Source organism: Aspergillus japonicus, assembly GCF_003184785.1.
Source record: "Aspergillus japonicus CBS 114.51 unplaced genomic scaffold BO86scaffold_12, whole genome shotgun sequence".
NCBI classification, from domain to species: domain Eukaryota; kingdom Fungi; phylum Ascomycota; class Eurotiomycetes; order Eurotiales; family Aspergillaceae; genus Aspergillus; species Aspergillus japonicus.
Genome location: NW_020291649.1, coordinates 21,437 through 44,445, shown reverse-complemented (window position 1 = coordinate 44,445; position 23,009 = coordinate 21,437). Strand labels below are relative to the sequence as shown.

At 52.4% G+C, this 23,009-nt stretch overlaps 10 protein-coding genes across 10 annotated transcripts; 5 read left to right on the top strand and 5 right to left on the bottom strand.

The window, feature by feature from the left end:
* Positions 1–322: 322 nt before the first annotated feature.
* On the top strand, positions 323–2,534 carry BO86DRAFT_308210 (HECT-type E3 ubiquitin transferase; the record flags this gene model as incomplete). Its single annotated transcript, XM_025667769.1, has 5 exons — positions 323–599; positions 651–1,052; positions 1,146–1,306; positions 1,902–2,147; positions 2,241–2,534. 5 exons carry the CDS (start codon positions 323–325, stop codon positions 2,532–2,534), a joined length of 1,380 nt encoding a protein of 459 aa, XP_025529554.1.
* Positions 2,535–3,140: 606 nt separating this feature from the next.
* On the top strand, positions 3,141–6,397 carry dapB (dipeptidyl aminopeptidase dapB). Its single transcript, XM_025671606.1, has 3 exons — positions 3,141–5,795; positions 5,854–6,123; positions 6,186–6,397. The coding sequence occupies exons 1-3, from the start codon at positions 3,428–3,430 to the stop codon at positions 6,302–6,304; spliced, it is 2,757 nt and encodes a 918-aa protein (XP_025529553.1). The 5' UTR covers positions 3,141–3,427; the 3' UTR covers positions 6,305–6,397.
* Positions 6,398–7,760: 1,363 nt separating this feature from the next.
* On the bottom strand, positions 7,761–7,934 carry BO86DRAFT_308599 (uncharacterized protein; the record flags this gene model as incomplete). The annotated part of the gene is made up of 1 exon (XM_025667785.1): positions 7,761–7,934. One exon carries the CDS (start codon positions 7,932–7,934, stop codon positions 7,761–7,763), a length of 174 nt encoding a protein of 57 aa, XP_025529552.1.
* A 105-nt stretch (positions 7,935–8,039) lies between these two features.
* Positions 8,040–8,459, top strand: BO86DRAFT_31185 (uncharacterized protein). The gene has a single exon (XM_025667923.1). The coding sequence runs from the start codon at positions 8,137–8,139 to the stop codon at positions 8,419–8,421; it is 285 nt and encodes a 94-aa protein (XP_025529551.1). The 5' UTR covers positions 8,040–8,136; the 3' UTR covers positions 8,422–8,459.
* A 1,470-nt stretch (positions 8,460–9,929) lies between these two features.
* Positions 9,930–10,661, top strand: BO86DRAFT_31119 (uncharacterized protein). Its single transcript, XM_025667902.1, has one exon. The coding sequence runs from the start codon at positions 10,045–10,047 to the stop codon at positions 10,573–10,575; it is 531 nt and encodes a 176-aa protein (XP_025529550.1). The 5' UTR covers positions 9,930–10,044; the 3' UTR covers positions 10,576–10,661.
* Positions 10,662–11,366: 705 nt separating this feature from the next.
* Positions 11,367–13,988, bottom strand: BO86DRAFT_387492 (putative MFS sugar transporter). Its single transcript, XM_025671605.1, has 9 exons — positions 13,626–13,988; positions 13,324–13,523; positions 13,029–13,219; positions 12,870–12,954; positions 12,623–12,816; positions 12,534–12,575; positions 12,418–12,474; positions 11,973–12,357; positions 11,367–11,892 (listed from the first exon to the last, which is right to left on the bottom strand). Exons 1-9 carry the CDS (start codon positions 13,693–13,695, stop codon positions 11,545–11,547), a joined length of 1,572 nt encoding a protein of 523 aa, XP_025529549.1. The 5' UTR covers positions 13,696–13,988; the 3' UTR covers positions 11,367–11,544.
* Positions 13,989–14,358: 370 nt separating this feature from the next.
* On the top strand, positions 14,359–16,254 carry BO86DRAFT_31112 (uncharacterized protein). The gene is made up of 3 exons (XM_025667900.1): positions 14,359–14,994; positions 15,082–15,454; positions 15,541–16,254. The coding sequence occupies exons 1-3, from the start codon at positions 14,503–14,505 to the stop codon at positions 16,218–16,220; spliced, it is 1,545 nt and encodes a 514-aa protein (XP_025529548.1). The 5' UTR covers positions 14,359–14,502; the 3' UTR covers positions 16,221–16,254.
* BO86DRAFT_425775 (Zn(II)2Cys6 transcription factor domain-containing protein) lies at positions 16,224–18,818 on the bottom strand (the record flags this gene model as incomplete). Its single annotated transcript, XM_025675498.1, has 5 exons — positions 16,224–16,979; positions 17,034–17,406; positions 17,483–18,091; positions 18,233–18,390; positions 18,554–18,818. Coding segments are annotated over 5 exons (2,097 nt in total), but the record flags the coding sequence as incomplete, so codon positions are not given.
* A 394-nt stretch (positions 18,819–19,212) lies between these two features.
* Positions 19,213–21,923, bottom strand: BO86DRAFT_446765 (putative phosphoinositide-specific phospholipase C). The gene is made up of 4 exons (XM_025676545.1): positions 21,252–21,923; positions 20,208–21,066; positions 19,545–20,145; positions 19,213–19,490 (listed from the first exon to the last, which is right to left on the bottom strand). Exons 1-4 carry the CDS (start codon positions 21,645–21,647, stop codon positions 19,325–19,327), a joined length of 2,022 nt encoding a protein of 673 aa, XP_025529546.1. The 5' UTR covers positions 21,648–21,923; the 3' UTR covers positions 19,213–19,324.
* Positions 21,924–22,387: 464 nt separating this feature from the next.
* BO86DRAFT_31085 (uncharacterized protein) lies at positions 22,388–22,958 on the bottom strand. The gene is made up of 2 exons (XM_025667886.1): positions 22,778–22,958; positions 22,388–22,713 (listed from the first exon to the last, which is right to left on the bottom strand). Exons 1-2 carry the CDS (start codon positions 22,882–22,884, stop codon positions 22,494–22,496), a joined length of 327 nt encoding a protein of 108 aa, XP_025529545.1. The 5' UTR covers positions 22,885–22,958; the 3' UTR covers positions 22,388–22,493.
* Positions 22,959–23,009: the final 51 nt, after the last annotated feature.

Below are 23,009 nucleotides of genomic sequence, written 5' to 3'. Positions count from 1 at the left end.
GACGAAAACCCCGGACACAAGCGGAGATAAGAGGTAACAGCCCACGAAATCCTGTCTGCGAAACTGTTCAAATAGTCTAGGCGGTGGCACAAAGAGCCCACTTGCACCACCCAAAGCAAAGCGCAGCGCGTCAACAGCTTCCACCACCAATTTTCGTTATCGACCTTCCAAAGGCAACCTTGGGGACAGACAGCATTAAAATCCAATACCACCACCACTATCAACCTTTCTACTAACACAGAAGTATACTAACGATAAGGGATCTCAACTACCGCAAAACCGGGGGAACCACACACACCCCCTTTCTGCACAATAGAAAAAGATGCAACTGACGCCAGGGACAGCCGAGGACCAGAACCAGAACCAAAACCAGAACCCTCTGGTCTACCTCCACGCCGAACTCCTCCCGCATATCCGTCACATAACCCTCTATGTCTCTGTTCCTGCTGCGGAAAATGACGCCGCCCAATCGCAAGACTCCTCACGCACACCAGTGAGGGAAACCACGGGAGATGTGCAACTCACACTCTCCGAGTCCCGCCGCGCCGTATCGGTGTCCGTCACACAGCCTAACTCGACACAACCACAGGAGGAGAATAGTGGCGACGACGACGACGACGCCTGCTCAGCCACGAGAGCAGCCGAGCCAGCAATGGAAACGATGAAACTCCCCGCGCGGGTCACGGAGGGCGCACGATATGTGCTCCGCGCACCGCAGTGGCAGCACACCCCTGAGGGGCGGCGGGAGTCGTCGTTTCGGATGCAGGTTGACGCTGATAATGGGAAGGGACTGTTGGCGGGAAGCGGGGAAAAGGAGGAGGAGGAGGAGCCGGTGGGCGGGTTTGTGCCGTGGAGGGCGCCGGACATGCGGCCGGGGACGCGGGTGAGGTGTCGTGGGTGTGAGGGGGTGGTTCTGGATCCGCAGCAGCCTTCACGATCGGAGGGGTGGGTGTGGAAGGATCTGCCGAGTGGGAATTGGGCGGAGATGATGGATTTTTGGCATTGTCATAAGCCGGATCCTGAGGTTGGTCATGGTCATGGAGATGGGGAAGGTGAGGGGGAGGGGGAGGGTGGCCTTAATGCCGGGGATGAGCGGCGGCAGCAGCAGCAGCAGCAGCAGCAGGGTACAAAACCAGGTGGAGAAGGTCGACCGGATGATCCGAATGCAACGGTCAAAGGGTATGGGGCTGCGAATCAGGTCGTGGCTACCGTGGGCACGATCCTGGTGGATGTCGCGACGTTTCTGGTGGCGGCGGAGGATTGTTTGGGGGTGAAGAAGGTAAGAATCTCTGTTTCTTTGATTGTGGTCTTTTGGTACTTTGCGAGATGGAAAGCTTGTGCAAGCAAGGCTTGGTATTCTCAGTCAATGAGGGCAACAAGAAGGAGACCTTTTCTGGCCTGTTTTCCTCCGTGCTATGGTCTCCGATACAATTGCCCGACATCAATCATGGGCCTTGGTCCCTTTTTCTTTCATGGTGCAAGAGAAGCAGGAAGGGGGGACTACTGATGGCTATGCGTGGCTGGTTGTCCTATATGGTGATGTAGTTATCCTCTTCTCTCCCTCGCGATAGGAGATGGATCTCGCAGCATCATTGTGGCACCGGCTTGCTTGGTCGTTGGTAGCTTCCTCTGAGAGCTTCGTTCTGGGATCAAGGCTGGCGCCCTCGCAAAAAGTTCCTTCGTTGTCTTTTGATCCCGAGTTCGATGGGAGGCGACGTGATCATGGCGAGGTACATTCGTGGTGTGGTATTATACATGGAATTAGTTTAGACCTATAGAACATGAGACTCAACTTCATGCTGGCGTATTGCGAAGCACTATCTCTCTCTGCCTCTTTCCTTTCCCTCTACTTGCCGTTATATCATTAGAACCTGCTAATAGATCAATAAAAATCTCTTTAGGACCCGGACTCAGATGATATCCACTGTTGCAACTGTAATACATTACTCGGCCAGGTCGACCCTGTAGCCAAAGGCTGGAGACTCTTCAAGACCGCTCTCTCGGCCACGACGAATACCGGTACCGAGCAATCAGAGTGGGAAACCCACCCCATCGAGGTCATCATCGCCGCCCAACTCCTGGAGCTCGTTGAACGAGAAAGCGCCCGCCGCTTCGTCGTGCACTGGGGGCACAGCAGTGGCTTGTTGGTACGTTTCTCCCAATTTCTCCTAGGAAGTCATGGTCGTGCCTCTCAGACGTTTCAAGCGCATGCTAAACTCCCTTTGTCGGGAAAAACACAGATCTGGGTCTTCAACCCCGACATGCGGTATTCCAACTCAAGCGCCCACCACAGCATCGCCGCCCAGCGAGCGATGAAGGTGTTCTTCCAGCGTCTCCACAACGTGGAGCAGATGCTACACCCGGAGGTCGGAAAGCCATCGAGCACGCTGGCCTTGGAGGAGGTGCAGCTGCCGGAGGAGACGTATCGGGCTTTCGAGGAGGTGCTGGACGCGCGGAATGCGATGCTGCCGGTGTCGGCGAGGGTGTTTAGGGAGTGGAGGGTGGGGATCTTGCATCGGTTGCACCGACGTTGATGTTATCTGTTCTTGGTGGAAGGGAGGTGCGTGTGGATACCTTTGTACGGCGGATTGATGCTGGGTTTACTGGGGGATTGCGACACTCTTGATATAGTTATGAGGTGCTTTTAGATATCATATTGATGTATAGGTTACAGTGCCTGTTTATAAGAAATACTTTACTTAATGACGAAGCTTTTGTAGAGTAGTTGTGTACAAAAGCTACTTCATATAGGCCAAAACTGGTCAGATAGAGCTGAGTTCTATACATCAAAAGGGTATGTACAGCTCCAAGAAGTAACACGTTATTACCCTGAGGGCAAATGGTTAGCTTTGTATCTATAATTCCATTATCATGTACAACACAAGTTGAAGCATGCAAAGCCACCATAGTACAACTATTGTCAAACTGCAATACAGTGGTCAGCAATGAGACCGAACAATCAATCAAGCTTTCATATACAGTACTGTGCCTGGTGGTGATGATTGTCCCAAATAGGCTATCAATAACTAGCGGCCGATCGCGTGAATAGTGAATAGCGCAATTGATGCCTCGGGCCGTGCAACGCTATCCGCTGGAACGATCGGCTTCCCATCCCCCCTGTTTCGAATCTCCCACACACACCCACACACAGAGACACTCTCCAACCTTCTTTTTCCCAATGTCGTAGATTCTGTCTTTTCTTGACTTTGCTAAATTGTCAACCGGCCCAGAGACCTCAAAGCCAGCTGAGATTTGTTGTCCACCTCTTGATCGCAACGAATGCCGATCCACCTTCACCGATAGCGATCCCCCGATCTTATCAGCCTCCTAGCTACCCCAGCCATCTGTCCTGTCCTACGTGCCTCGCACCGACGCATGTGTCTTTCTCACGCCTACTGATTCACATCTGAATCCGCGCCCTCCCATCATGGGGACATACGCCGATGATGGAAACCCGGAGTTCCTGCCAATGAGCCGCTCGAGGACTGCCTCTCAGTCATCCTCCGATTCGGACCTCTCCGTCGACACACCGTTCCCCGACGAATCCAAATTCACAACCACCCACTTGAACAATCCCTTAAAGTCCAATTCAGCCGAAGATGCGAGATACCGAGACGTGGAGGAAGGCGAACCGCAGCCCGACGAGCCATTCCTACCCTCGTCGCATAAGAAATCGGCAGCATCCACCGGACGCCGGACCTCGCGTATAATCTGGGCATTGGCCATCCTGTGCGTGGCAGGTTGGCTCTGGGGGTTGGCGCTGTTCGTGACGCAGAAGCGGTCCGGCGACCTCGCTGTCTCCGAAGCGCTGCAGTCGCATGATTCCAGCCCCTTTTCGGACAGCACGAGTTCCGGAAAGCCTGTCACGCTGGAGCAGGTGCTCAGGGGACAATGGCAGCCCATGTCGCACGCCATCTCATGGATCGCAGGACCCGACGGTGAAGACGGCTTGCTGGTGGAGCGAGGAGAAGGCGAGGGCAAGGCCTACCTGCGCGTGGAAGATATCCGCAGCCGCAAGCAGGATGTCAAGGGCCAGGAAAGTCGGGTGCTGATGGAAAAGCCCACCGTGCATGTTGATGGGCGCGATATCTTCCCCGCCATGACATGGCCCAGTCCCGATCTCAAGAAGGTACTGCTCTTGTCGGACCGTGAGAAGAATTGGAGACACTCGTACACGGGCAACTACTGGATTTTCGACGTCGACACCCAAACGGCGCAGGCGCTGGATCCCAGCGAGCCCGATGGACGCGTCCAGCTCGCGGTCTGGTCGCCTGCTTCGGATGCTGTGGTCTTTGCCAGGGGGAACAACCTATACCTGCGGAAGTTGTCGTCGGATAGGGTTGTTCAGATCACGAAGGACGGCGGCGCGGACCTTTTCTACGGCGTACCTGACTGGGTTTACGAAGAGGAAGTTATCTCCGGCAACAGTGTAACCTGGTGGTCTAGCGGCGGCGAGTACCTCGCGTTCCTTCGCACCAACGAATCCTCCGTGCCTGAATTCCCGGTCCAGTATCACCTCTCGAGACCCTCTGGAAAAGAGCCGCTCCCGGGACTCGAAAATTATCCGGAAGTAAGGGAGATCAAGTATCCCAAGCCCGGTGCCCCCAACCCTGTCGTGAATCTGCAATTTTACGACGTCGAGAAACAACAAGTATTCACAGTTGACATCCCCGGCGCCTTCAGTGATGAGGATCGTATCATCATTGAGGTGGTCTGGGCGGGTGCAGAAAAAGTCATTGTGCGCACCACAAACAGGGAGAGCGACATCCTCAAAGTCTTCCTGGTTGACACAAAATCCCGCAGTGGTAAGCTTGTTCGAACTGAAGACGTTGCAAGCATCGACGGTGGCTGGGTGGAGCCATCCCAGTATACCAGGTTCATTCCCGCTGATCCAAGCAATGGCCGGCCACATGATGGTTACCTCGACACTGTGATTCACAATGGCTACGACCATCTTGCATACTTCGCGCCCCTCGATAACTCCGAGCCAGTCATGCTCACCACAGGTGAATGGGAAGTGGTCGAAGCTCCTGCCGCCGTTGATCCCCACCGAGGCGTCGTCTATTTCATTGCAACAAAAGAAGCTCCTACCCAGCGCCATCTATACCAAGTCAACTTTGATGGTTCCAACCTCAAGGCTCTCACAGATACCTCCAAACCAGGCTACTACGATGTTTCCTTCTCTCAAGGTACCGGATATGCACTGCTCAGTTACAAGGGCCCCTCCATTCCATGGCAGGCAATTGTCAATACCGAGACAGACGAAATCATCCTCGAAGAAACCATTGAGGACAACGCCGGCCTCGCTCGTATGGTCGAGACATACGCCATTCCGACGGAGATCTACCAAAATGTCACCATTGACGGCTTCACGCTCCAGGTCGTCGAACGTCGCCCCCCTCACTTTAATCCGGCCAAGAAATACCCCGTCCTCTTCTATCTCTACGGCGGACCCGGCTCGCAAACAGTCGATCGTAAATTTACCGTCGATTTCCAGGCATACATCGCCTCCAGTCTGGGCTACATAGTCGTCACTGTTGATGGCCGAGGCACGGGCTACATCGGCCGCAAAGCACGATGCATTGTCCGCGGCAACTTAGGCTACTATGAAGCTCACGATCAAATCGCCACGGCCAAGATGTGGGCCCAAAAGACCTATGTTGATGCAACCCGAATGGCGATCTGGGGCTGGAGCTATGGCGGGTTCATGACCTTGAAGACACTCGAGCAAGACGCAGGACAAACATTCCAATATGGTATGGCTGTTGCGCCTGTGACCGATTGGAGATTTTACGGTACGTGTCCAAGTCCCGAAGACAAGGTTGACCCTCACATTGACAATGTATCGAACAGATTCTATCTACACTGAACGCTACATGCACACCCCCGGACACAATCCTACGGGATACGACAATGCCTCTATCACCGACATGTCTGCGCTCCAGGAAACCGTGCGATTCCTTGTCATGCACGGCTCCTCAGACGACAACGTCCATCTCCAGAATACCCTTGTCTTGGTTGATAAGCTGGACTTGGCTAGTGTCGAGAATTACGATCTGCATGTGTACCCCGATTCGGACCACAACATTGCGTTCCACAACGCGCACACCATGGTCTATGAGCGTAAGTTGACCTCCTGTCCCACGGTTGAGTGCCTCTTGAGAGAAATACTAATTTGTGCAAAGGTCTTTCGAGCTGGCTCATCAATGCATTCAATGACGAGTGGCATCGTATCGATCACCCCGTTCCTGATGAGTCGATGTGGAGTAGGGTCAAGCGCTCGCTGCCCATTTTGGCACATTAGCAGGTTATGGGGCTCTCTGACGGCTGGCGTTCTTCCGTTCATATGGGCAATATCTCAAATTTTCTTTCTTCTTTCTTTGTATATACGTACCGGAATAAATGGATTGGTTTCCTCCAAGCCTCCTTTCGTCCTCCGGCGATCCACACCCTCTTGTGTGATCATGATCCTTCCGCCACGCTCATTCTACCAATCACCCGAGGAGGAAAATCCTTAGAGAGAAAAAAAAACCCCCCACTCTCGGTGCCGGGCCGTCTGCGCTTTAGCGGGATTACCGCCCACGGCAGTCAGTCAGACCGGTGTCCACCGAGGGCCAGAGTGGGACGAGAGACGGGATCGGAGGAGACAAGTTGACCAGTATCGGCATGCCAAGCATGACAGGTGAGGATCCCCTTCTGAGATCCCAGGATCCCGCGGCAGGTCACGATAGTTTCCACGATAAAGTGATGGCTTCGCCTGCCTGGGATTGGAGGAGAACGCCCCATGCAAGGGCCACACCACCTGCGTGCCGCGCTGCATGTGTCGCTTATCATTGCCGGGTACGATCCTAGCATTTTTGAGGGAGAACTGGAGTCAGTCGGGTGGGATCGTCTAGACCGTATGTCCCGTATACGGGCCGTATGTCAGTCAAGATCTATTCACTCGGATATCTCATCCAGACTCTTGTGAATGGCTCGAGATAAGGTGATGGGGACGCACATTGACAAGAGATCTGGGAAGCGGGCGACGATGGGTCGGGGTAGTTGCATGCACTCTGTAGAATCAGAGAAGGAGAAAGGGGAACAATGACTGCCTCAGGCCGAGCACCTTCTGCTACCCTTACGGAACCTAGCCCCGTACTTGATCGCGACTTCCAATCTAAGGATGTATAGAGGAGCCCACGATGACCATACTACTGCTGAGCTTTCTCACTCTCTCACACACCTTCTATCTCCTTTGAACTCTCCACTGACATCCCTTGAGGTATCTGTATTATATGCTTTTTGATCCTTCATTATCGTACACTGAGAGATGAAATATACCCTTCCCCACCACCGCTGACTGCTGTAGAGGGATGGATGCCAGAGAGCCACCTTCACTCTGCTGGAGAGCGCTCAGTCTCCTTCAACCGATAGCGCCGCGCCTCATCCATCCGGCCCCAACCCCTTGTCACGGACCCATCAATTCCCATTTTCCAATTCAGAAAGTGTTGAAAACCAGAAGAGAGAAGAATATGAGAGTTCCCGAGATCAGCAAGCACGCCGTGACGTTTCTCCCCCTCCTCGGAAGCGAGTGGCCTATCTCTCTCTCTTGCTCTCTTTTCTGTTTATCCCCGGAAGGTAGAACAAAACGAAAATTCTCGCCAAGAAATGGTACTGAGATCGGAGTTTCAGAAAATGATTCGCTGAATTCGTTCCTCGTTAGTAAGGCGTTCAACTTTCATGGTACTCGCGAGGAAGCCTCACACTCTTGTTCCAAATCAGCCAACGGGAGTTCCGCAGATGTGGCAGTTCTTGCCAGGGATGACCCAGACTTCTTTGCCCTGCTTGGCGCAGGTCGGGCAACGCGCTCCTGGCATCTGTTTGGGAAGAATCGATGTCAGAGACCTTGATGCACGAATCGTAAGTCTTTTCTCGAGAACACTCACAGTCATTGTGATTGATGTGTTGACAGAGTCGATTATGCGACAGGCGCGTGACGATGAGAATATTGCGACAGGCAAGGATATGGTTTCAGGTTGCTTTGAGGGTCTCCGATGGAGGTGATTGGAGGTGAGCTTTCACTGAACAAGTGAAAAAAGGTGGGCGTGCTTTGCTTGGGCAAGTGTGCGGTTTGGCTGATGGGTATACACTCCGATGGTAGGTGCCTTGCTGCTCTTTATATACCTCGTTATGGGATGGACTTGTTGGCTTTCTCAAACATCCATTAGACCAGGAGACACTTTGCGTATCCATCGGGAGATCATCACTCTAGCCCGGACCTGTCGATTGGAGACACGACTAAATTGGAAAATTATGCATCCAAGGTACCAATCTACATGGACCCTGGTGGGCAACAAACATGTCATGTCGGCCGCATTGATTATCCAAGTTACTCGGATCTTCCCGTTCATGTCTTGCATTGCCCAACCCGGCCAATAGGAACATCATTTCGAAGCGATTTCAGCTGGGAACTTGCAATGTGTGATAGATACATGTTCAGCTATCCCGGATGTGACTAGTGATCATGAGAAGCACCGGGCAACAGAAAGTTGAAAAAAAAAAAAAGCCAAATCGAAAAGATTCCAGAAAAAGGAAAAAGAAAAGCGCCACTTGTGAAACGCGAAATGGGAACCGTTAATGCATCCAAATAGTGGAAACTCGGTATTCGGTAGTCTCCACTCAGACTTGCGATTTGCACTTATGACTGGTGCGTGACTGGTGCAAATACATTGATATCCCGCTCAACAAATCTATACATAGCTATCAGAACCCAGCGGTGCTGAGTGTCGCAGTCCAGAATGAGCTCCAGGTGCTTGACCGCCTATGGCTGACAGTGTATAGGTCACACCTCATCTAATTTGATGTTCGGAGCTAGCGAGTTGAGAGACTTGGCGCCGATTGCGATGAATTGATGGCACAGCTGTACAGCAGTTTTGTACTGTATACTCCAACGGATGTCCGAGTACTACCAACCGTAACTAGCATGCTTAACGTCCTTCCTGAAACGTCAAATGAACAATCGCTTCTTCCGCAACGGCCACACTCACACTGCGCAAATCTGATTGATACTCTCGATGCGCTGCTGAACGCTGAGCGGCAGAAAGGGTCATGGCTGAAAACCTCATCAAGCTAGGTCAGATTTACCGGGTTTGTCAGGCAAGACATGGGGTTTGCGACACCTGGTCCCACATTGGAGGGCCTGGCTTCGCTAACTGCGCCTAACCCAAGGAATGCCGAGTAGGATGAAGTTCGGTGCTTCACATTGAGCTATCTCTCCTCTATGCCTGGATAGCGCATTCGACAAGTGGTGTTACCAGAGTCAGCTATTATCGCTTGTTTGCTTGCTCATTGTCTTTGTCGTCATTCAGCCCCTGCGATTTGCTACTGCAAACCAGAATTAATCGACGGAATCGCGGGTAGATGGGCCAATGATCGAAACGGATCAGCTACATTAGACAACCAGTCTGCTGGGACGAGAGGGAAACCTGGATAATTTTCGGTTCTATACACTATCATGGCAGAAAGAGTGCATAGGCACTGCGACTGCGTCTCCAAAGGTCGGCCCGTCCTCTTTTGTTGTTGGCGGTGCCTCAACGCTCGTCTATCATTTTGTTTGCTGTCCCCACTCGGGCTTTCTCCTATCTCCTATTCATTTCACCTTTTTTTTTCTCCTATTTCTTCTTTCTTGTTTTGTCTTCTTGGCTCCCCAGTCCGAATCTGTTTCCAATTGCGACCGAAAGATATTGGTATGGAGTAAAGGAACCCGAAAAGACCGATCTTATGCCATCCATGTCTTGCATCCCGCCGACGATGCTTCGCTGGTGGAGCGTTGACAAGTGAAAGTGAACCTTATCGCAACCGGGGAATCTCGCATTCTCGCACTCCACAGCAGGTTCTGATCGGTCTGTCTCTCTCAGCTCTCAACCATTGGTCTCAAAAAGCTGCGTGACCGGTGCTACGCAGCTCCAGTGTTACTAGTACCACTTATCTGGTGCAGCGCCTTCGATTGCAATCGGATACATAAACTGTGGGGCCGTTGAACTTATTCGGTTGCCCCATCGGATGACAGGAGATCGTCGATCGAGGATGTTTGTTGTGCCTCAATCCTGTTTTTTTTCCTTACGCGAACGGCACAGGCAGCCTTCACGAAGGGTGCTGGAGATTGAGTCTCTTAGGCAGTCCAGTCGCTCGATTGAATTGGTCAACACCGCAACTAGTGCAGAATTGCCTGTCACACTAAGTCGGCAAACTCCCAATTCCAGCCCCCCAATCCCAAAAGCGGCACTTCTGATATTGGTCAAATCTGACCTGTCACTTTTTAATGTTGTTCTCCTTCTCTCCGCACGCCCCTCTCGATTTTCCCAACTCTCCAGTCAAAGATTGAGAACGGGTTGCCTTTGTTCCCCCAACCAGAAGGATTATCGCCACAATCAATCTACCCCTCCTCCTGAATTTTTCTTGCTCAAGGTCTATCGCTTCTCTTTTTGTGTTCCCTCGTATTTGATCGCGCACGCAATGTTTCATCATCTACACCCCCGTCGGCCCCCCTCTCTCCCCCGCGCAATGAGGGGAATTGGACTAACTTTGCGGTGATTTCTCAACCTTCCATCAACCAGCACATTTCAATCACCGTTTCACGATTTAACACAGTAGTGTGTGGGAGCAGCAACAAATGCAACCAATCCGAGCTGCGCATTCCACACCTTGGAGGGGCGCCACACCGCAAGTTTAACCATGAAGACACTGCATCTAAACTCCATACTCGATGCAGAATCTCCCCAAGTGCCCGCAGCTCTGGTCGCATTCCTCACTCTGTGAATCGCGATTGAGCCCCGGAGGGGTCTGGTGGGGAAGGGCGAAGTCTTTTTTTCGTTCGCGGCACTTTATGATTGATGGACAGTGCATCTTGCATATGCCTGCAAGCGCTTGACGTTCCCAATATGCATGCTTACTTACATCATTGAGAGCCGTCTACTTGTGTTGTCCCAGATCAGAGAACAGCTCACCCCATTCCTTTCTTGTGGAGAAGGGCTGCCATGCGCATCAACTCTGCAGTTGTCACTTCTTTGTTTGGCATCTGATACTTCAGGCATAATTATGTAGGGATTCGTCGAAAGATGGGATCAGTTACTGATCACTCGAGCCTGCCAGCTTGCTCTTCGACTCATTGGGCTTTCTGGGTATGTCGGACCGCGAGGCACAGCTCGTTTGACCCCTACACAGGAAACCTGACTGGATAATCTTCGGCATGTGGCTTGCGCCCGATGGCCAGATGTGCGGTTATAATACCCTACTTCTCGGTGTATCTCGGGGGTTTAAAAAGCCATCTCGAAGGCTGCATAGCTTTATCGTCTATTGGCAGGGGTTGATGGCCGCACTTTCATCGCTGATGCGCCCCCCCCCCCGAACAATTCCTTTGTAGTCCCAATATCACCTTACCTGCAGTCGCTACCGGTGATAGTGGTTAGGTATCACCCCGGTCGCAAGCGCATGGCCAGCGAAGCAGCACTGGCGTAGGACCTGTCGCCTTCAAAACATCACAGACGGGTTGTGTATCTCCTTCTAGCCGCGTGCATCTTCGATATGCTCATCTGAAACCCTCGACGTGATGCTCTCATGGCCCTTTTCTTTGCCGGGCTGGACAACCCGGCTTACTTGAGAGACGAAAACGTGCGATGGCGCGGTCCGGTGTCTCTTCCTCTCCTTCACAAGCTCCTTGGACGCCTGCACCGCGCTCTTGTCCGGATTGGTGAACAAGTAATCGATTTCTTCCAGCGTGAAGTTCGCCGTCTCAGGATAGCAGAAGTAAATCAGCGGGACAAAGGCCAAGTTCGTGCACATGAAGATGAGGTAGGCTTTCCACTGCAGGCGGTTGATGATGATCGGCGTAATCATGACGACGAAGAAGTTCTTCATCCAGCACCACCATCAGTATTGATTTTCGGGTTCCCACACGGTCAATGCATATCTTAGAGAGGAGTATGACTTACCCAGATCCAATTGGACGAAACTCCGATCGCCGTCCCCTTCGCGCGCGCATGGAGAGGCAAGATCTCCGGGACATAGCACCATGGGATGCAGTTGACTGAGGCACCGAAGATGAGCATGTAGAGGAAGAAGAATGCCACCGCGGCGGCAGAGGTCGCGTGCTCGTTGGCGTGACCTTTGAAACTGAGTAGGACGGACACCATCATCATGCAGATCCCAAGGCCGAATGAACCCCAGATCATGGGAGCCCGGCGACCGACCCGGTCGACGAAGAAGGTCGGGAATATACTGCCCACCACGAACATGATCTGGACACAGCCGCCCAGGATCATGGAGAGGTTCTTGCTGAGGCCGACGTTGCTGTTGAGCACGGTGGGGATGAAATAGCTGGGAATTTGTTAGCCGGGAGATGTTGAACTTGAGATATCTGGGATGTGTAGATCGTACACGACGAGGTTGATGCCGCCGACTTGGTTCATGAATTGCATTCCGTAGGCAAGAAGCCTGTAACCGGCTGATTAGATGATGACAGATAATGCGGTTCTGAGGTTGGCCAGACTTACACTCGATGGCCTGTCGAGACCTTGTCGTGTTTGAGGATGTTCCTATGAAGGTCAGTAGGGCTCCTCGAACTATACCAACAAGAACATACCTCCACTGGAACTCCCCATGCTGCGTCTCCACGGCAAGGGCTTCCAGAATCCCCGCCTGCTCAGCAAGAATCTTCGGGTCATCTTTAGGACGACCGTAGACATCGCTGAGAATTTGCAGCGCTTCTTCGCGACGACCTTCCTTGTAGCAATATCTCGGAGACTCGGGCAACCCGAACACGAGGATGACAACCACCTTGTCGGCGCGTAAGTCATGCGTCAGCCTTCAAGTGAAACAGGGTCACTCACAAAGGCAAAGAGCATCTGGCATGCAATCGGAAGTCTCCAAGCGATTTGACCGCCGACGAATCCCATCCCATAGTCGAAGAAGTAACTGCATGTGACCTCAGTCAGCATGAAGAAAGAACCGCCTGGCCTGCAATGGTCTCCGATCGAAACGCGACGTACCTGATGACGATTCCCACACCCACTAGGAGGGGTTCGCTGCAGACCAGCCGTCCGCGCTTGTTGGCCTCACAGAGTTCGGCCTGGTACATGGGCACTGTGGACGTCTCGATCCCCGTGCCGATGCCCGTGACGAAGCGACCGATCATCAGATGCGGGACTGAGAAGGCGGAGCATTGCAGCGTCGCTCCGATCTGTCGGGAAGGGTGATTTGGCCATCAGCTCATGAGCACTCCCAGTTGAGATCTCACCCATGGAACGGGGAGAGTCTGGGACGCCGAGACAAGAGCCCACTTACTATGACCCAGACCATGGCAAACCACATTGCTCGGCGTCGTCCCAGCCGTTCGGCCAGCATGAAGTTGACGAGACAGCCGGCGAAGCAGCCCAGGTTGTAGATGGAGACAATGATGCCGGTGAGGCTATCGTTGGGGTGGTTCATGGTGGCGAGGAAGTCATCGTTCTCCACGATTCCGGAGAAGACACCCTGGTCGTAACCTGGAGGAGAAGAGGTGTGAGTTGGGTTCTGGCTCGGCTGCTGCTGCTGCTGCTGCTGCTGCTACTGCAACAGACGTAGAACTGTACTGTACATGTACTTACCGAAGAGGATGAAGGCCATCCCACAGGCTGCCCAGATGGCGGCTTGCAGGGCAAAGCCTGTCCCAAACATGTTGATCTGCACCATTTTGCTCCTATGTTGCTCGCAGTTGTATGTAGATGTTCACAAGACATCGCGTCTGATCCCGGGTGATTGTGAATGGCTGAATGCAAGGTATATATGTACTAGCCCCCCTGGAAGGGAATACTCGGTGGCGTTTTGCGACCAGCCATTTGGACCAGCATGTTACGCGATTAACCTAACAGGAGACCGATCTCTCCCGCTCTAACGAGAGCAATGGATCTCGTCATTGATGGCCGGTAAGTCGGACGAGAGAAGCCGAGAAGACGGAAGTAACATCACTGATGATGATGATGATGATGATGATGATGATGATGTGAGCCGCGACAGAAGTCGGTCACGGGATGTCCCAATCGGGCAAGGGGAGGCTACGGCAACCGAATGTCACCCCGGAGTGCTGCTTCAACCCCGCAATCGGACTAAATCCAACCCACAACAGCTCATGGGGGATCTGCGCGTTGGCTGACGTTCCTGCCCATGTTACCTTGCGGAGGACCAGTTCCAGATGAAAAGAACGAGACCATTGGTGAATGTCTGACAATCTGGGGAAAGCGAAGTCACGAACAACAGGTTTCCATACCCCGCGCTGTCGATCGCACTAGAGCCGAAGTGGCCCTTTCGAAATCGGTTGTCTACCGAGGAAGAGAACAAACCCCTCAGATGTTGCGTCGCACTTGGTCTCCAACTCAGCAGCAACAGCAGAAGCAGCCTTCCTCGTCGCTTGTTACATCCCTTATCGCTTGTCTAGCATGATCTAGATTGGAACTTCGGGTCCGAACCAAGGAAACCAAGGAAAGGATGGACAAGCGACCCATGCCGGACCACCAGGTCATTGAGCCTCCCCCAAAGCGGCAGCGTCTCAATGATGCTCAGCACAAGCAATCCCAGCCCCCAGAGATAGAGATCGGTCTCGGCCCCTTGAGTGCTCGCAATCTCAACGATCCACCATGCAACCTTGACGGCGCCAATCTGCACAGCCCTTCCCATTCGGGGGGTGAATGCGGCTCATTCCAATCGCCGGCGGCTGGCAGCTGGACGCAAGATGGCTTCTCACAAGACCCGGACTTTCTGGCGTCCCAGGAAGAACTGCGATGCTTCCTTTTTTCCCTGGCAAATTCGGCGGTTCCGACCCGGGCATCTAGCCCAGACGCGGCCAGAAGTGGGGACAAGCATCTGGAACAATTGTCCCAACCCCAACCGAAGGACAGTAGGGATTCATGGCATGCCCCATTGTCTGAGGGGAGGCATCTTCAGTACCTCAAGAATTATGTTACTGAAGTGGCGCCATGGGTATGCCGATCTTTTTTCCCCCTTGATCACGCGCACTAGCGTATCTTAGAGCTGACCATACCGATGATGTATCGATCAAATCTGTAGCTTGACATGTTCGATTCACAATGCACCTTCCGCCATCAGATCCCTGCTCTCGCCCAAGAATTCCCGGCTCTTTCTTATGCCATGCTTGCTCTCTCTGCAAGGCAGATCGAACGCAAGAATGGCGTTCGGAATTGGTATGATAGTCTTGAGATGTACCAGGAGGCGATCCGGCGGTTGAGTCCACTCCTCCAGGTGCGCGACACGAAGGTTGTCGCAGCTTGCGTGCTTCTTTGCTGCTTGGAGATGATGTCGGCCCGGGCACAAGATTGGCGCCGTCACCTAGAAGGGTGCGCCGCGTTATTCAATGCTTTTGGTATCCACGGCTTTAGCCAGGGAGTTTTACAGGCAGTTTTCTGGTGTTATGCAAGGATGGGTAAGTCTCTCTATCTATTGTCATGGCAGCTCTCCGTGGAGAAGCAGTCATTCTCTGCCAAAAAGCTTCCTAATGGCTTGTGTCAGACCTCTGCGGTGCACTCATATCTGATGGCACGCAAACTACACTCCTACATCCTTGCAAGTGGCTGCCTCCAGGCTGTCAAGATGAGGATGCATATCGGCTTTTCCAGAGTGTTAAGTCACCGGACATGCACGCGAATTACGCAGTCTATCTGTGTATGAAGGCGACACAGCTTGTTTCGGATCGCACAAAATTCGTCGAGCTGGGCGAAGACAATGGCTGTACTACCGAAGAGTTCCAGTCTCGTTGGCTTTTACTCTGGAACGACCTCCAGTGCTGGCTATCTGAGCGGCCAGATGAGTTGCTTCCAGTTCAGACTGTCAGCCGCAAGCCTTTCCCTTATATCTTGTTTGTCCACTGGGCTGCCATATCATCAAATCAGCTTTATCACACAGCATGTATATTGCTGTTGAAAGTTATGCCGAAGGGTGTACGACTGCCGCGATCACCGGCCCTCTTTCCGCTATGGCATGCACGCCGAATCTGTGGTATCTCGCTGGCCAATCCACATCAGGGGTGTCTGAACAATTCAATCCAGCCATTGTGGATTGCAGGTCAGCTCTTCAGTCACAGATCGGAACACAAAGAGATCATCAATCTGATCCGAGGCATCGAGGCTGAGACTGGCTGGGGAACATGTTGGCGAATCCGCGATCTGGAATCTGCTTGGGGCTGCCGATAAAGTTTGCATGATTGAGCACCATGTTTATGATATCTTGCCAGGCACATCACACTAGAGGCGAAGCACGTCAGACGCCATCCAGAAACGACCAGTCCTGCTGTAGATCGCTCAGATACTGGCCTATATGCCACCCAGTGATTGAATAGATTCGCTCGAAACCCTGCAAGATTGCTTTCTGCTGGGATTCGTGCGTCATAGTCCGCGCAGAAACGAGGAAGGAGGCGACCAGACAAGGATCCCAGCAGTCACGGCAGTCATTGTTCAGTGCGATGCCGCAAATTCGCTGAGAATGCCAGAGTGGAGAGAGGAATCGAGCCTGTGGGTTGAGAAGCGCGGTACGTGGCTTGCATTGCAGAAGTAAGAGCGCGGCGGTGTGATAGAGCTGGTTGCAGTATGCGCCCACCCCATTTGCAAAGACTACCAGAGGAAGTCCGCTCCCTGTATTTGAGATATTGTCGTCGCCCTCTAGCTCAACCAATGGCCGGAACTCTTGCGGCCGTGAAGCATACCATCGGTCGAGTTCATCGAACGCCTGGAGCCAACTGTCCAAAATCTGATGGCAACCAGGAAAGTTGCGTGGGCTGGGTTGTTCATGGCATACCATTAAGGCCTTTCCACAAAGCCAAAGAAGAACACGTGCATAAAGTGAGACTCTTTCATGGGTATCATGGGTACGCGAAAGCAGTTCCAGGTTTGGCACGGGGCCGGAGGGAATTGGAATATGAAGGGCCGTGTCATTCGCGAGCGCTACACTCAAGTCTATCTAGCATTAGACAAATCAGAATTCGAGGAAAATAAGAACATCAGACCAACCTAGTCTGAGAAACGTCCAATAAATAGACGACTCGATATTCAAGAGCAAGGAGTGCTCAAGCAGAGGCTCTAGCAAGCAAAGGTTGTCATTTTGCAGAGTGCTCCAACCGTGAGAAAGATCGGACACTAAGAAATGTAACCTCTCTAGAATCGATAAAAGCGCCATCTCGGTAAGTTCAGAAGCAAGCCCAGACCCAAGGTGTATAGGTCTGAGTAAAGGCCTTCCACGACCGAGTGCATTTGGCTCTTGGTGATTCTGGTGAATGATAGACGCTTCCGATAGCGTCAACAACGCCGACAAGATCTGCTCAGAGCGTGTCGCCATTTGAGTGACTATGATCCCAAACGGATGCTTCAGGTCGCAGATATCTAGCTGTGGCATCTCAGGAGTTAGCCACTAAATACCTCTGCCTACACCGATCGACAGCAGAAGATAGATAAATATTTACCCAGGGAGCGACAAAATACCGATAATGACGCAAAAGTTCCAACTTCCGCTCATCTTCATCCATGACTGGGGGCGATGAGCCCAGCTCAATCACCCGCGACATTCCACCAGTGAGAGAATCCTCGCGCCGGCGTGCCATAGTCTCAGTGTCTGCTTGGTTGGCTGGAGTAGCAGTCATCATGGGTGAAGAGCCCGCGATCGGCTCCGGTGTCTCGAGGTATGAGATATCGTGAACCAGCGCAAGCTGATCATTTGCGTGCATACTCGAGCCCAGTGCAAGAAGCCCCTGAACAGCCGATGTATCCCTGTCACTAAAGAGCTCGTGGCCGCTCCCGAGCAAGACCTCGTCTTCAATCAAGGGCCCGTCTTCATGATATCGACCACCATCATCGGCGCGATCTGCTGGACTCTCTACTCGTAGAAGACTTGCATCTACTCCACCTAGATTGGAGTGAACGTCACCTCCCTCTTGCTTCTCCTTAGCCCGCTCATGACGAGAATCCGCCGACCGGGTACCGAGGGAAGATGAATCCAACTCCAACCCCTCGTCTTCCATGCCAGGAGTATTGACATCTGCGCCGTTCAAGGCCAGAGGATCCTCTTCGATGAACTAGAAACATAAGTATCAGTACACTCGCGCGAAACTCTGTTGGAGTTCTCAACATGAACAAAAACACATGCCAGTATACAAGAACCGGGATAGAGGAAAGCACATCAACAACAAAACGCCCTTGCACCCATTTAAACGCACCCGTAAAGTCTGAAACCGTCTCTTCGTCGACCTCGGAGTCCGAAGTTCCTTCGCAGGCACCGTGTACGTATTTTTCGAGAGAAAGGTGACTTGCATCCCATAGCTGCAGACGAAATTCTTGTCCACGCAGTTTTGGCAGCGTGGTTTGCCTTCGTCGCCTGTTTGTGTTCCCGGAGACAAACTGTTAGCCGGAATTTCTGGCAAGCATCGAGAATCCACAAACGATTGCAATAGGGTATATTTGCTTTAGGTTTCCATGATGATGGTGGTAGTGGTAGGTGCATGAAAAGGAAAAATGGAAGAAAGTGGGACTCAACTCACATTTGCGCCGTCGCGTGCGGCATCGTAAACACCCGGTTCTACATCTGGTAAATTTAGGCGGCGTGGGTGTCACTTTTGCTGCTGCTGCTGCTGCTGCTGCCATGGAGACGGTCGCTTGGTTGTAAGGAAGCAACACCCTTTTGAGGTGCTGAGAATCTGGATTGATCGCTGGGTAGGTAGGTAGGAGTTGCGTAGGTTTGAATCGATTCGGGTGTGCAGGATAGAAACAGAGGAGGGAACCGATGGGGAGGAGTAATGAATCCAGTAAGCCTAAGCGCGGGGTAGAAAACAAAACCCCCCACTGCCGGCGGCGCTTCGGGTTTCCATTTCGAGATTACCCCAGCTTTTCCAGGTTCTCCTCGGTTCATAAGCCGATCGGCTGGGACCACGTCATAATTGAGATGTGGTTGCAGCGCGACAATACTTTTGCTCGGAATCTTTTTGATAATCACGCCTGCCTATATTCTGACTGCCTTGGAGTATTGACGAGCATATGTAGTAATTTCACAGCCCAAAAGAAGTAACACCATCGTTGCAATGCACAGTTTACGCAGAATAGAAGGCTCCAAAGGGACAGCTTGATCAGGACCTATATACCTTCCCTACCAACCACGTTCTCTTTCATGGAAAGCTGAAGTTGGGGATAAACAGTGTCTCTTCAAATTATACTATGCAGCGCTTTGCGTGTGACCTGCTGTCAGCGCATGAGCATGGGCATAAACCCAATTCACATTCCTAACTTCGACATCAGAGGACAGTACACTGTCAGTTTCAAGTCATGGTCTTCGTGATCCGGACCAGCAGAACACCCCCAGTATCCACGCCCTTGCGATCATAAATATGAACAAAACGGTAGCCGTGCTGCAGTCTGCTGAGTCGTATGCACGCCCACCCAGCAAGCGAATCACGGAAGAATTCGTCATCCTTGATTTTGAACCTATCCCATAATCAGCATTCAATGTCCGAAGAACGGTTCTCGGAGAGCACATACCTGACAAAGCTGAGATCCTCCACAACGTCGGGTATGGGAGGAAACTCGATCTTCTGGCCCTCAAAATCTGGATTCGACCCCGTGGCACTTTTAGTGGTTCGCTTGTAGCCGGCTTTTTCAGAGTCTGATTCATCATCGCTCGCGGAGTCCCCAGAGTCATCGTCAGGAGTATCAAGATGGAGAATACAAGACACATAGGGATGAAACTTCTTCTCGCTCGTCTGACCTGGCGGCAGTGGCAGGTTTTGACCGGCGATGAATTCAATGGACAGGTTGAGCTGACGTCGTTTGACGATAATCGAGTCTGCATCAGAGCTTCGATACCCCGGAGGCTTGAGCACCCAGCCGTGCTCGCCTGCAAACATCCCATGATTGAGCATCATTCCCTTGTCGAGATTCTGCCAATTCAGTGCTACCATTTGGGCTCCGCGCCGCCAGAAGAAACCGGGGTCCATGTTAGAGGAGCCAAGACGTAGCCCCTTGGGGTACACGCGCATGAAGAAGTGGCGGTTGTGCTCGAATAGCGCATTGGGGTCCTTGATATGCGCCTCGCGTACTGCATTCTCCGATAGTGAGAAGACGTGACTCGGTACTTTGGCCTCTATGGTATTTCAGATGTGAGAAACAAGCCATGGAAAGCCAGCGGAATTGATTTGAACATACCTGGCTGCTTAAAGTCCTTAAAGTGGAAACCTTTGGTGAAAACGGCCAGCTTGCTCAGAGCATGCACGATTTTCGACGGTTTGTGGGGAGCTGAAGCAGGGGCCTCAGGCGTCTCAGGAGATGTGCTCGCGGGGCCTCGTGGTGTGCCTTGCTGTTTGAGCGTCTGAACATGCTTCAAGTATACTTGCTTCTCCTCTTCCTCCGGGTCCTCATTCTTGTGCACGCTGTTGGGGGCGACGTATTTCACCTTGATGAGGATTTTCCGCTTCAGCTCCTCCAGAGGAGGCGGCGTCTTGGTCGCTTCGATCTCCGGCGTCACTTCGATCAACATCCCCTTCCACGCCTCTTCCATAATCTCCACCATAGTGTGCTGCTGTTCATGACAGGCATGCACCTCTAGGCTCACAATCACCGGCAGGTCGCTGGTCACAAACGCGCTATCGCGGATGGCGTAGCATACATCCCGAAAACTGGCCTCCTTGGTGAGGGTGTGGCCGTGTAGCACCCGCGGCTCCGGACGCGCAGAAACCTGAGCTGTTTCTTCAGGCGGGTTTTCTGTCGTTGGAGCTTTACTTCCAGACGACGATCGATGATGGCCCAAGAAGCCCTCCAGTTTTCCCACTTCTTCAGAGATCGCGTGAAGACGCGGGTGGCTCTCTGTCGCTTTTCTGAGTCTCTCCATCTTTGACTTGCGACGGCGAGGCATCTGGGGCCTATCGTCGCCTTCATCAGAGCTCGAGTCATCGCTACTACTGCTGCTGCTACTGCTGCTACTGGTGTCGTCATCCTGCGAGCTTTCGGAGCTGCCTTTTCCGTCCCAGATGTCTATCTCGACACATCTCCCTCCGCGAAGCAATACCTAAGACGCATCAGCTGTCTGCTTTTATTTTCGAGTTAAGGCAGAGTCTCTTGGTATCATTGATAGCTCGACGTAAGATGTAACTTCGTGCCAATACTTTCATACAGTATTGAGGCGAAGTCTCCTCTTACCGTTGGCCCTTGAACATAACCGAGAAGAATGACGGGTCCAAAGGGACAACGTACATTGGTATAGGCACTCGCATCCGAGTCGCTATAGAGCTGATTGCCTGTCAGGTACGTGTTATGACTGGAGGATATATAGTAGTCTGTGATTGGAGCCGAGAGATCAGGCCGATCGACCGGCTTCAAGGCAGAGGCCGCGGGACTAGCCATGTAAGCATAGAATGCTGGCAAGGATGCCAGGGGATTTGCGCCTTCGTTGCCGCTTGCATCTTGCGTGCGAGTTTCACGTTGAATCTCCGTGACAAAGTCTGGCTGGGACAACGAAGTCAACGAGCTGTAAATTTTGTCCAGGTATGTGAGGACCGGAGGTGAGAAGGTGGACCCGGATTCCGCTTTGGTCACGGGTTGCGATGAGTCCAGAGTGACATTGCTGGTCTGTTCTGTGATCCCATCCATCCCTGTCTTTCGTTTGTGTTGTCCCAGCTTTGATTGTAGCCTGGTCCACACCGACTGGTTGTGATGCTTGCGGGCCGTGGTTGAAGGTGGGGGGAATCGGAATGAACCAAAAATAGCCGGCTGTGTGTAGAACGCGGGGGAGGCCCAGGACAGCGGAATCAGTCGAATGGGACAGACGACTGAGGACAAACCAAGCAGCAGGAGATGCTGGGAGTAAGGCTGGTGGAAGAAAGTTCCGGTTTTGTTGTTTTTGTTTTTTTTTTGTGTTGTCCGTGAGAGTTTTTGGTTCTCCACGTGAAGTGGAGACGGGATTGTTTCAACCTTCGAAACTTAACCTTTTGTTGACTGGCCTTATAAGGCTACTACCGGCGCTTCCTTTGCACTTTCTTCACCCCAATTTATTTTTGAGGAAGAGGTATGGCGGATGATGATAATGATGTCTACTTTGAACTCCAAGCCGAAGTAGCAAAAGAAGCAGACAATCAGGCATCGGGAGTGCTGCAAGGCTGCCTGTCCAGAAAGGCAATACAAATACCTTTTCGAGTGCGGATGCGGGGCATTCCAGCACTGACGCTTTCTTCAGCCTCGTCTTTCCAGCAGGAAGACTGCCCAGATCTATCTGTCTGCTGCACATGATCCAGCCAGCAGATCTCTCCTTCTCTTTTCTGCTGAAATTTTACTCATACCTCGAACATTTCTGTGTAGGGGTCATGCCAGCAGGGAGTGCACGTAAAGTAGTAAAGTAGCGGTGAAAGAAATCACGGTGTGACTCCCGACGGTCGGTGGCAGGTCGTCGCAGTTGCAAAAGACGATCGATAGGTACGGTAGAACGTGGCTTTTCACTTTTCATTCTCCAATAACGTACTCACATCCCTCTGGTCCAATCCACACCTCATGTACTTTCCCCGCCGGCACATCCAACCTCGCGCCTACGCCGCACGTCTCCTTCTTGACCTCTCCAGCATGGATCGCAGCATTATCCTCGGGATACGTGATGGTCAGACTCCCTTGGCGGATCAGATGTGTCGTCAACCCAGCGTGCGAATGAGGCGGGTAGTGCGCATTGCTGGATGACTTTCGTCAGCGATTGTAGATTGACATTTCGGTCTTGTCGTCGGTGGTAGACATACCTCCCATCTGACCAGGTGAAGACATGGTTAAACCCCCAATCTCGCACCAGGCGCTCGCATTCTTTGCGGCTGCCGATGGGGTAGGTCTCATGCTCGGGTGCAGTCATCGTGCGCTGGATTCTTTTCTTGTCCCTTGTACTTCGTCCAAGAGGTTCGTGTTTGGAGGTTTAATGTCTTCGAGTTGCGTTGCAAGGAGAGCGGGGAAGGCAATTGATGGCAATGACGTCGTTGT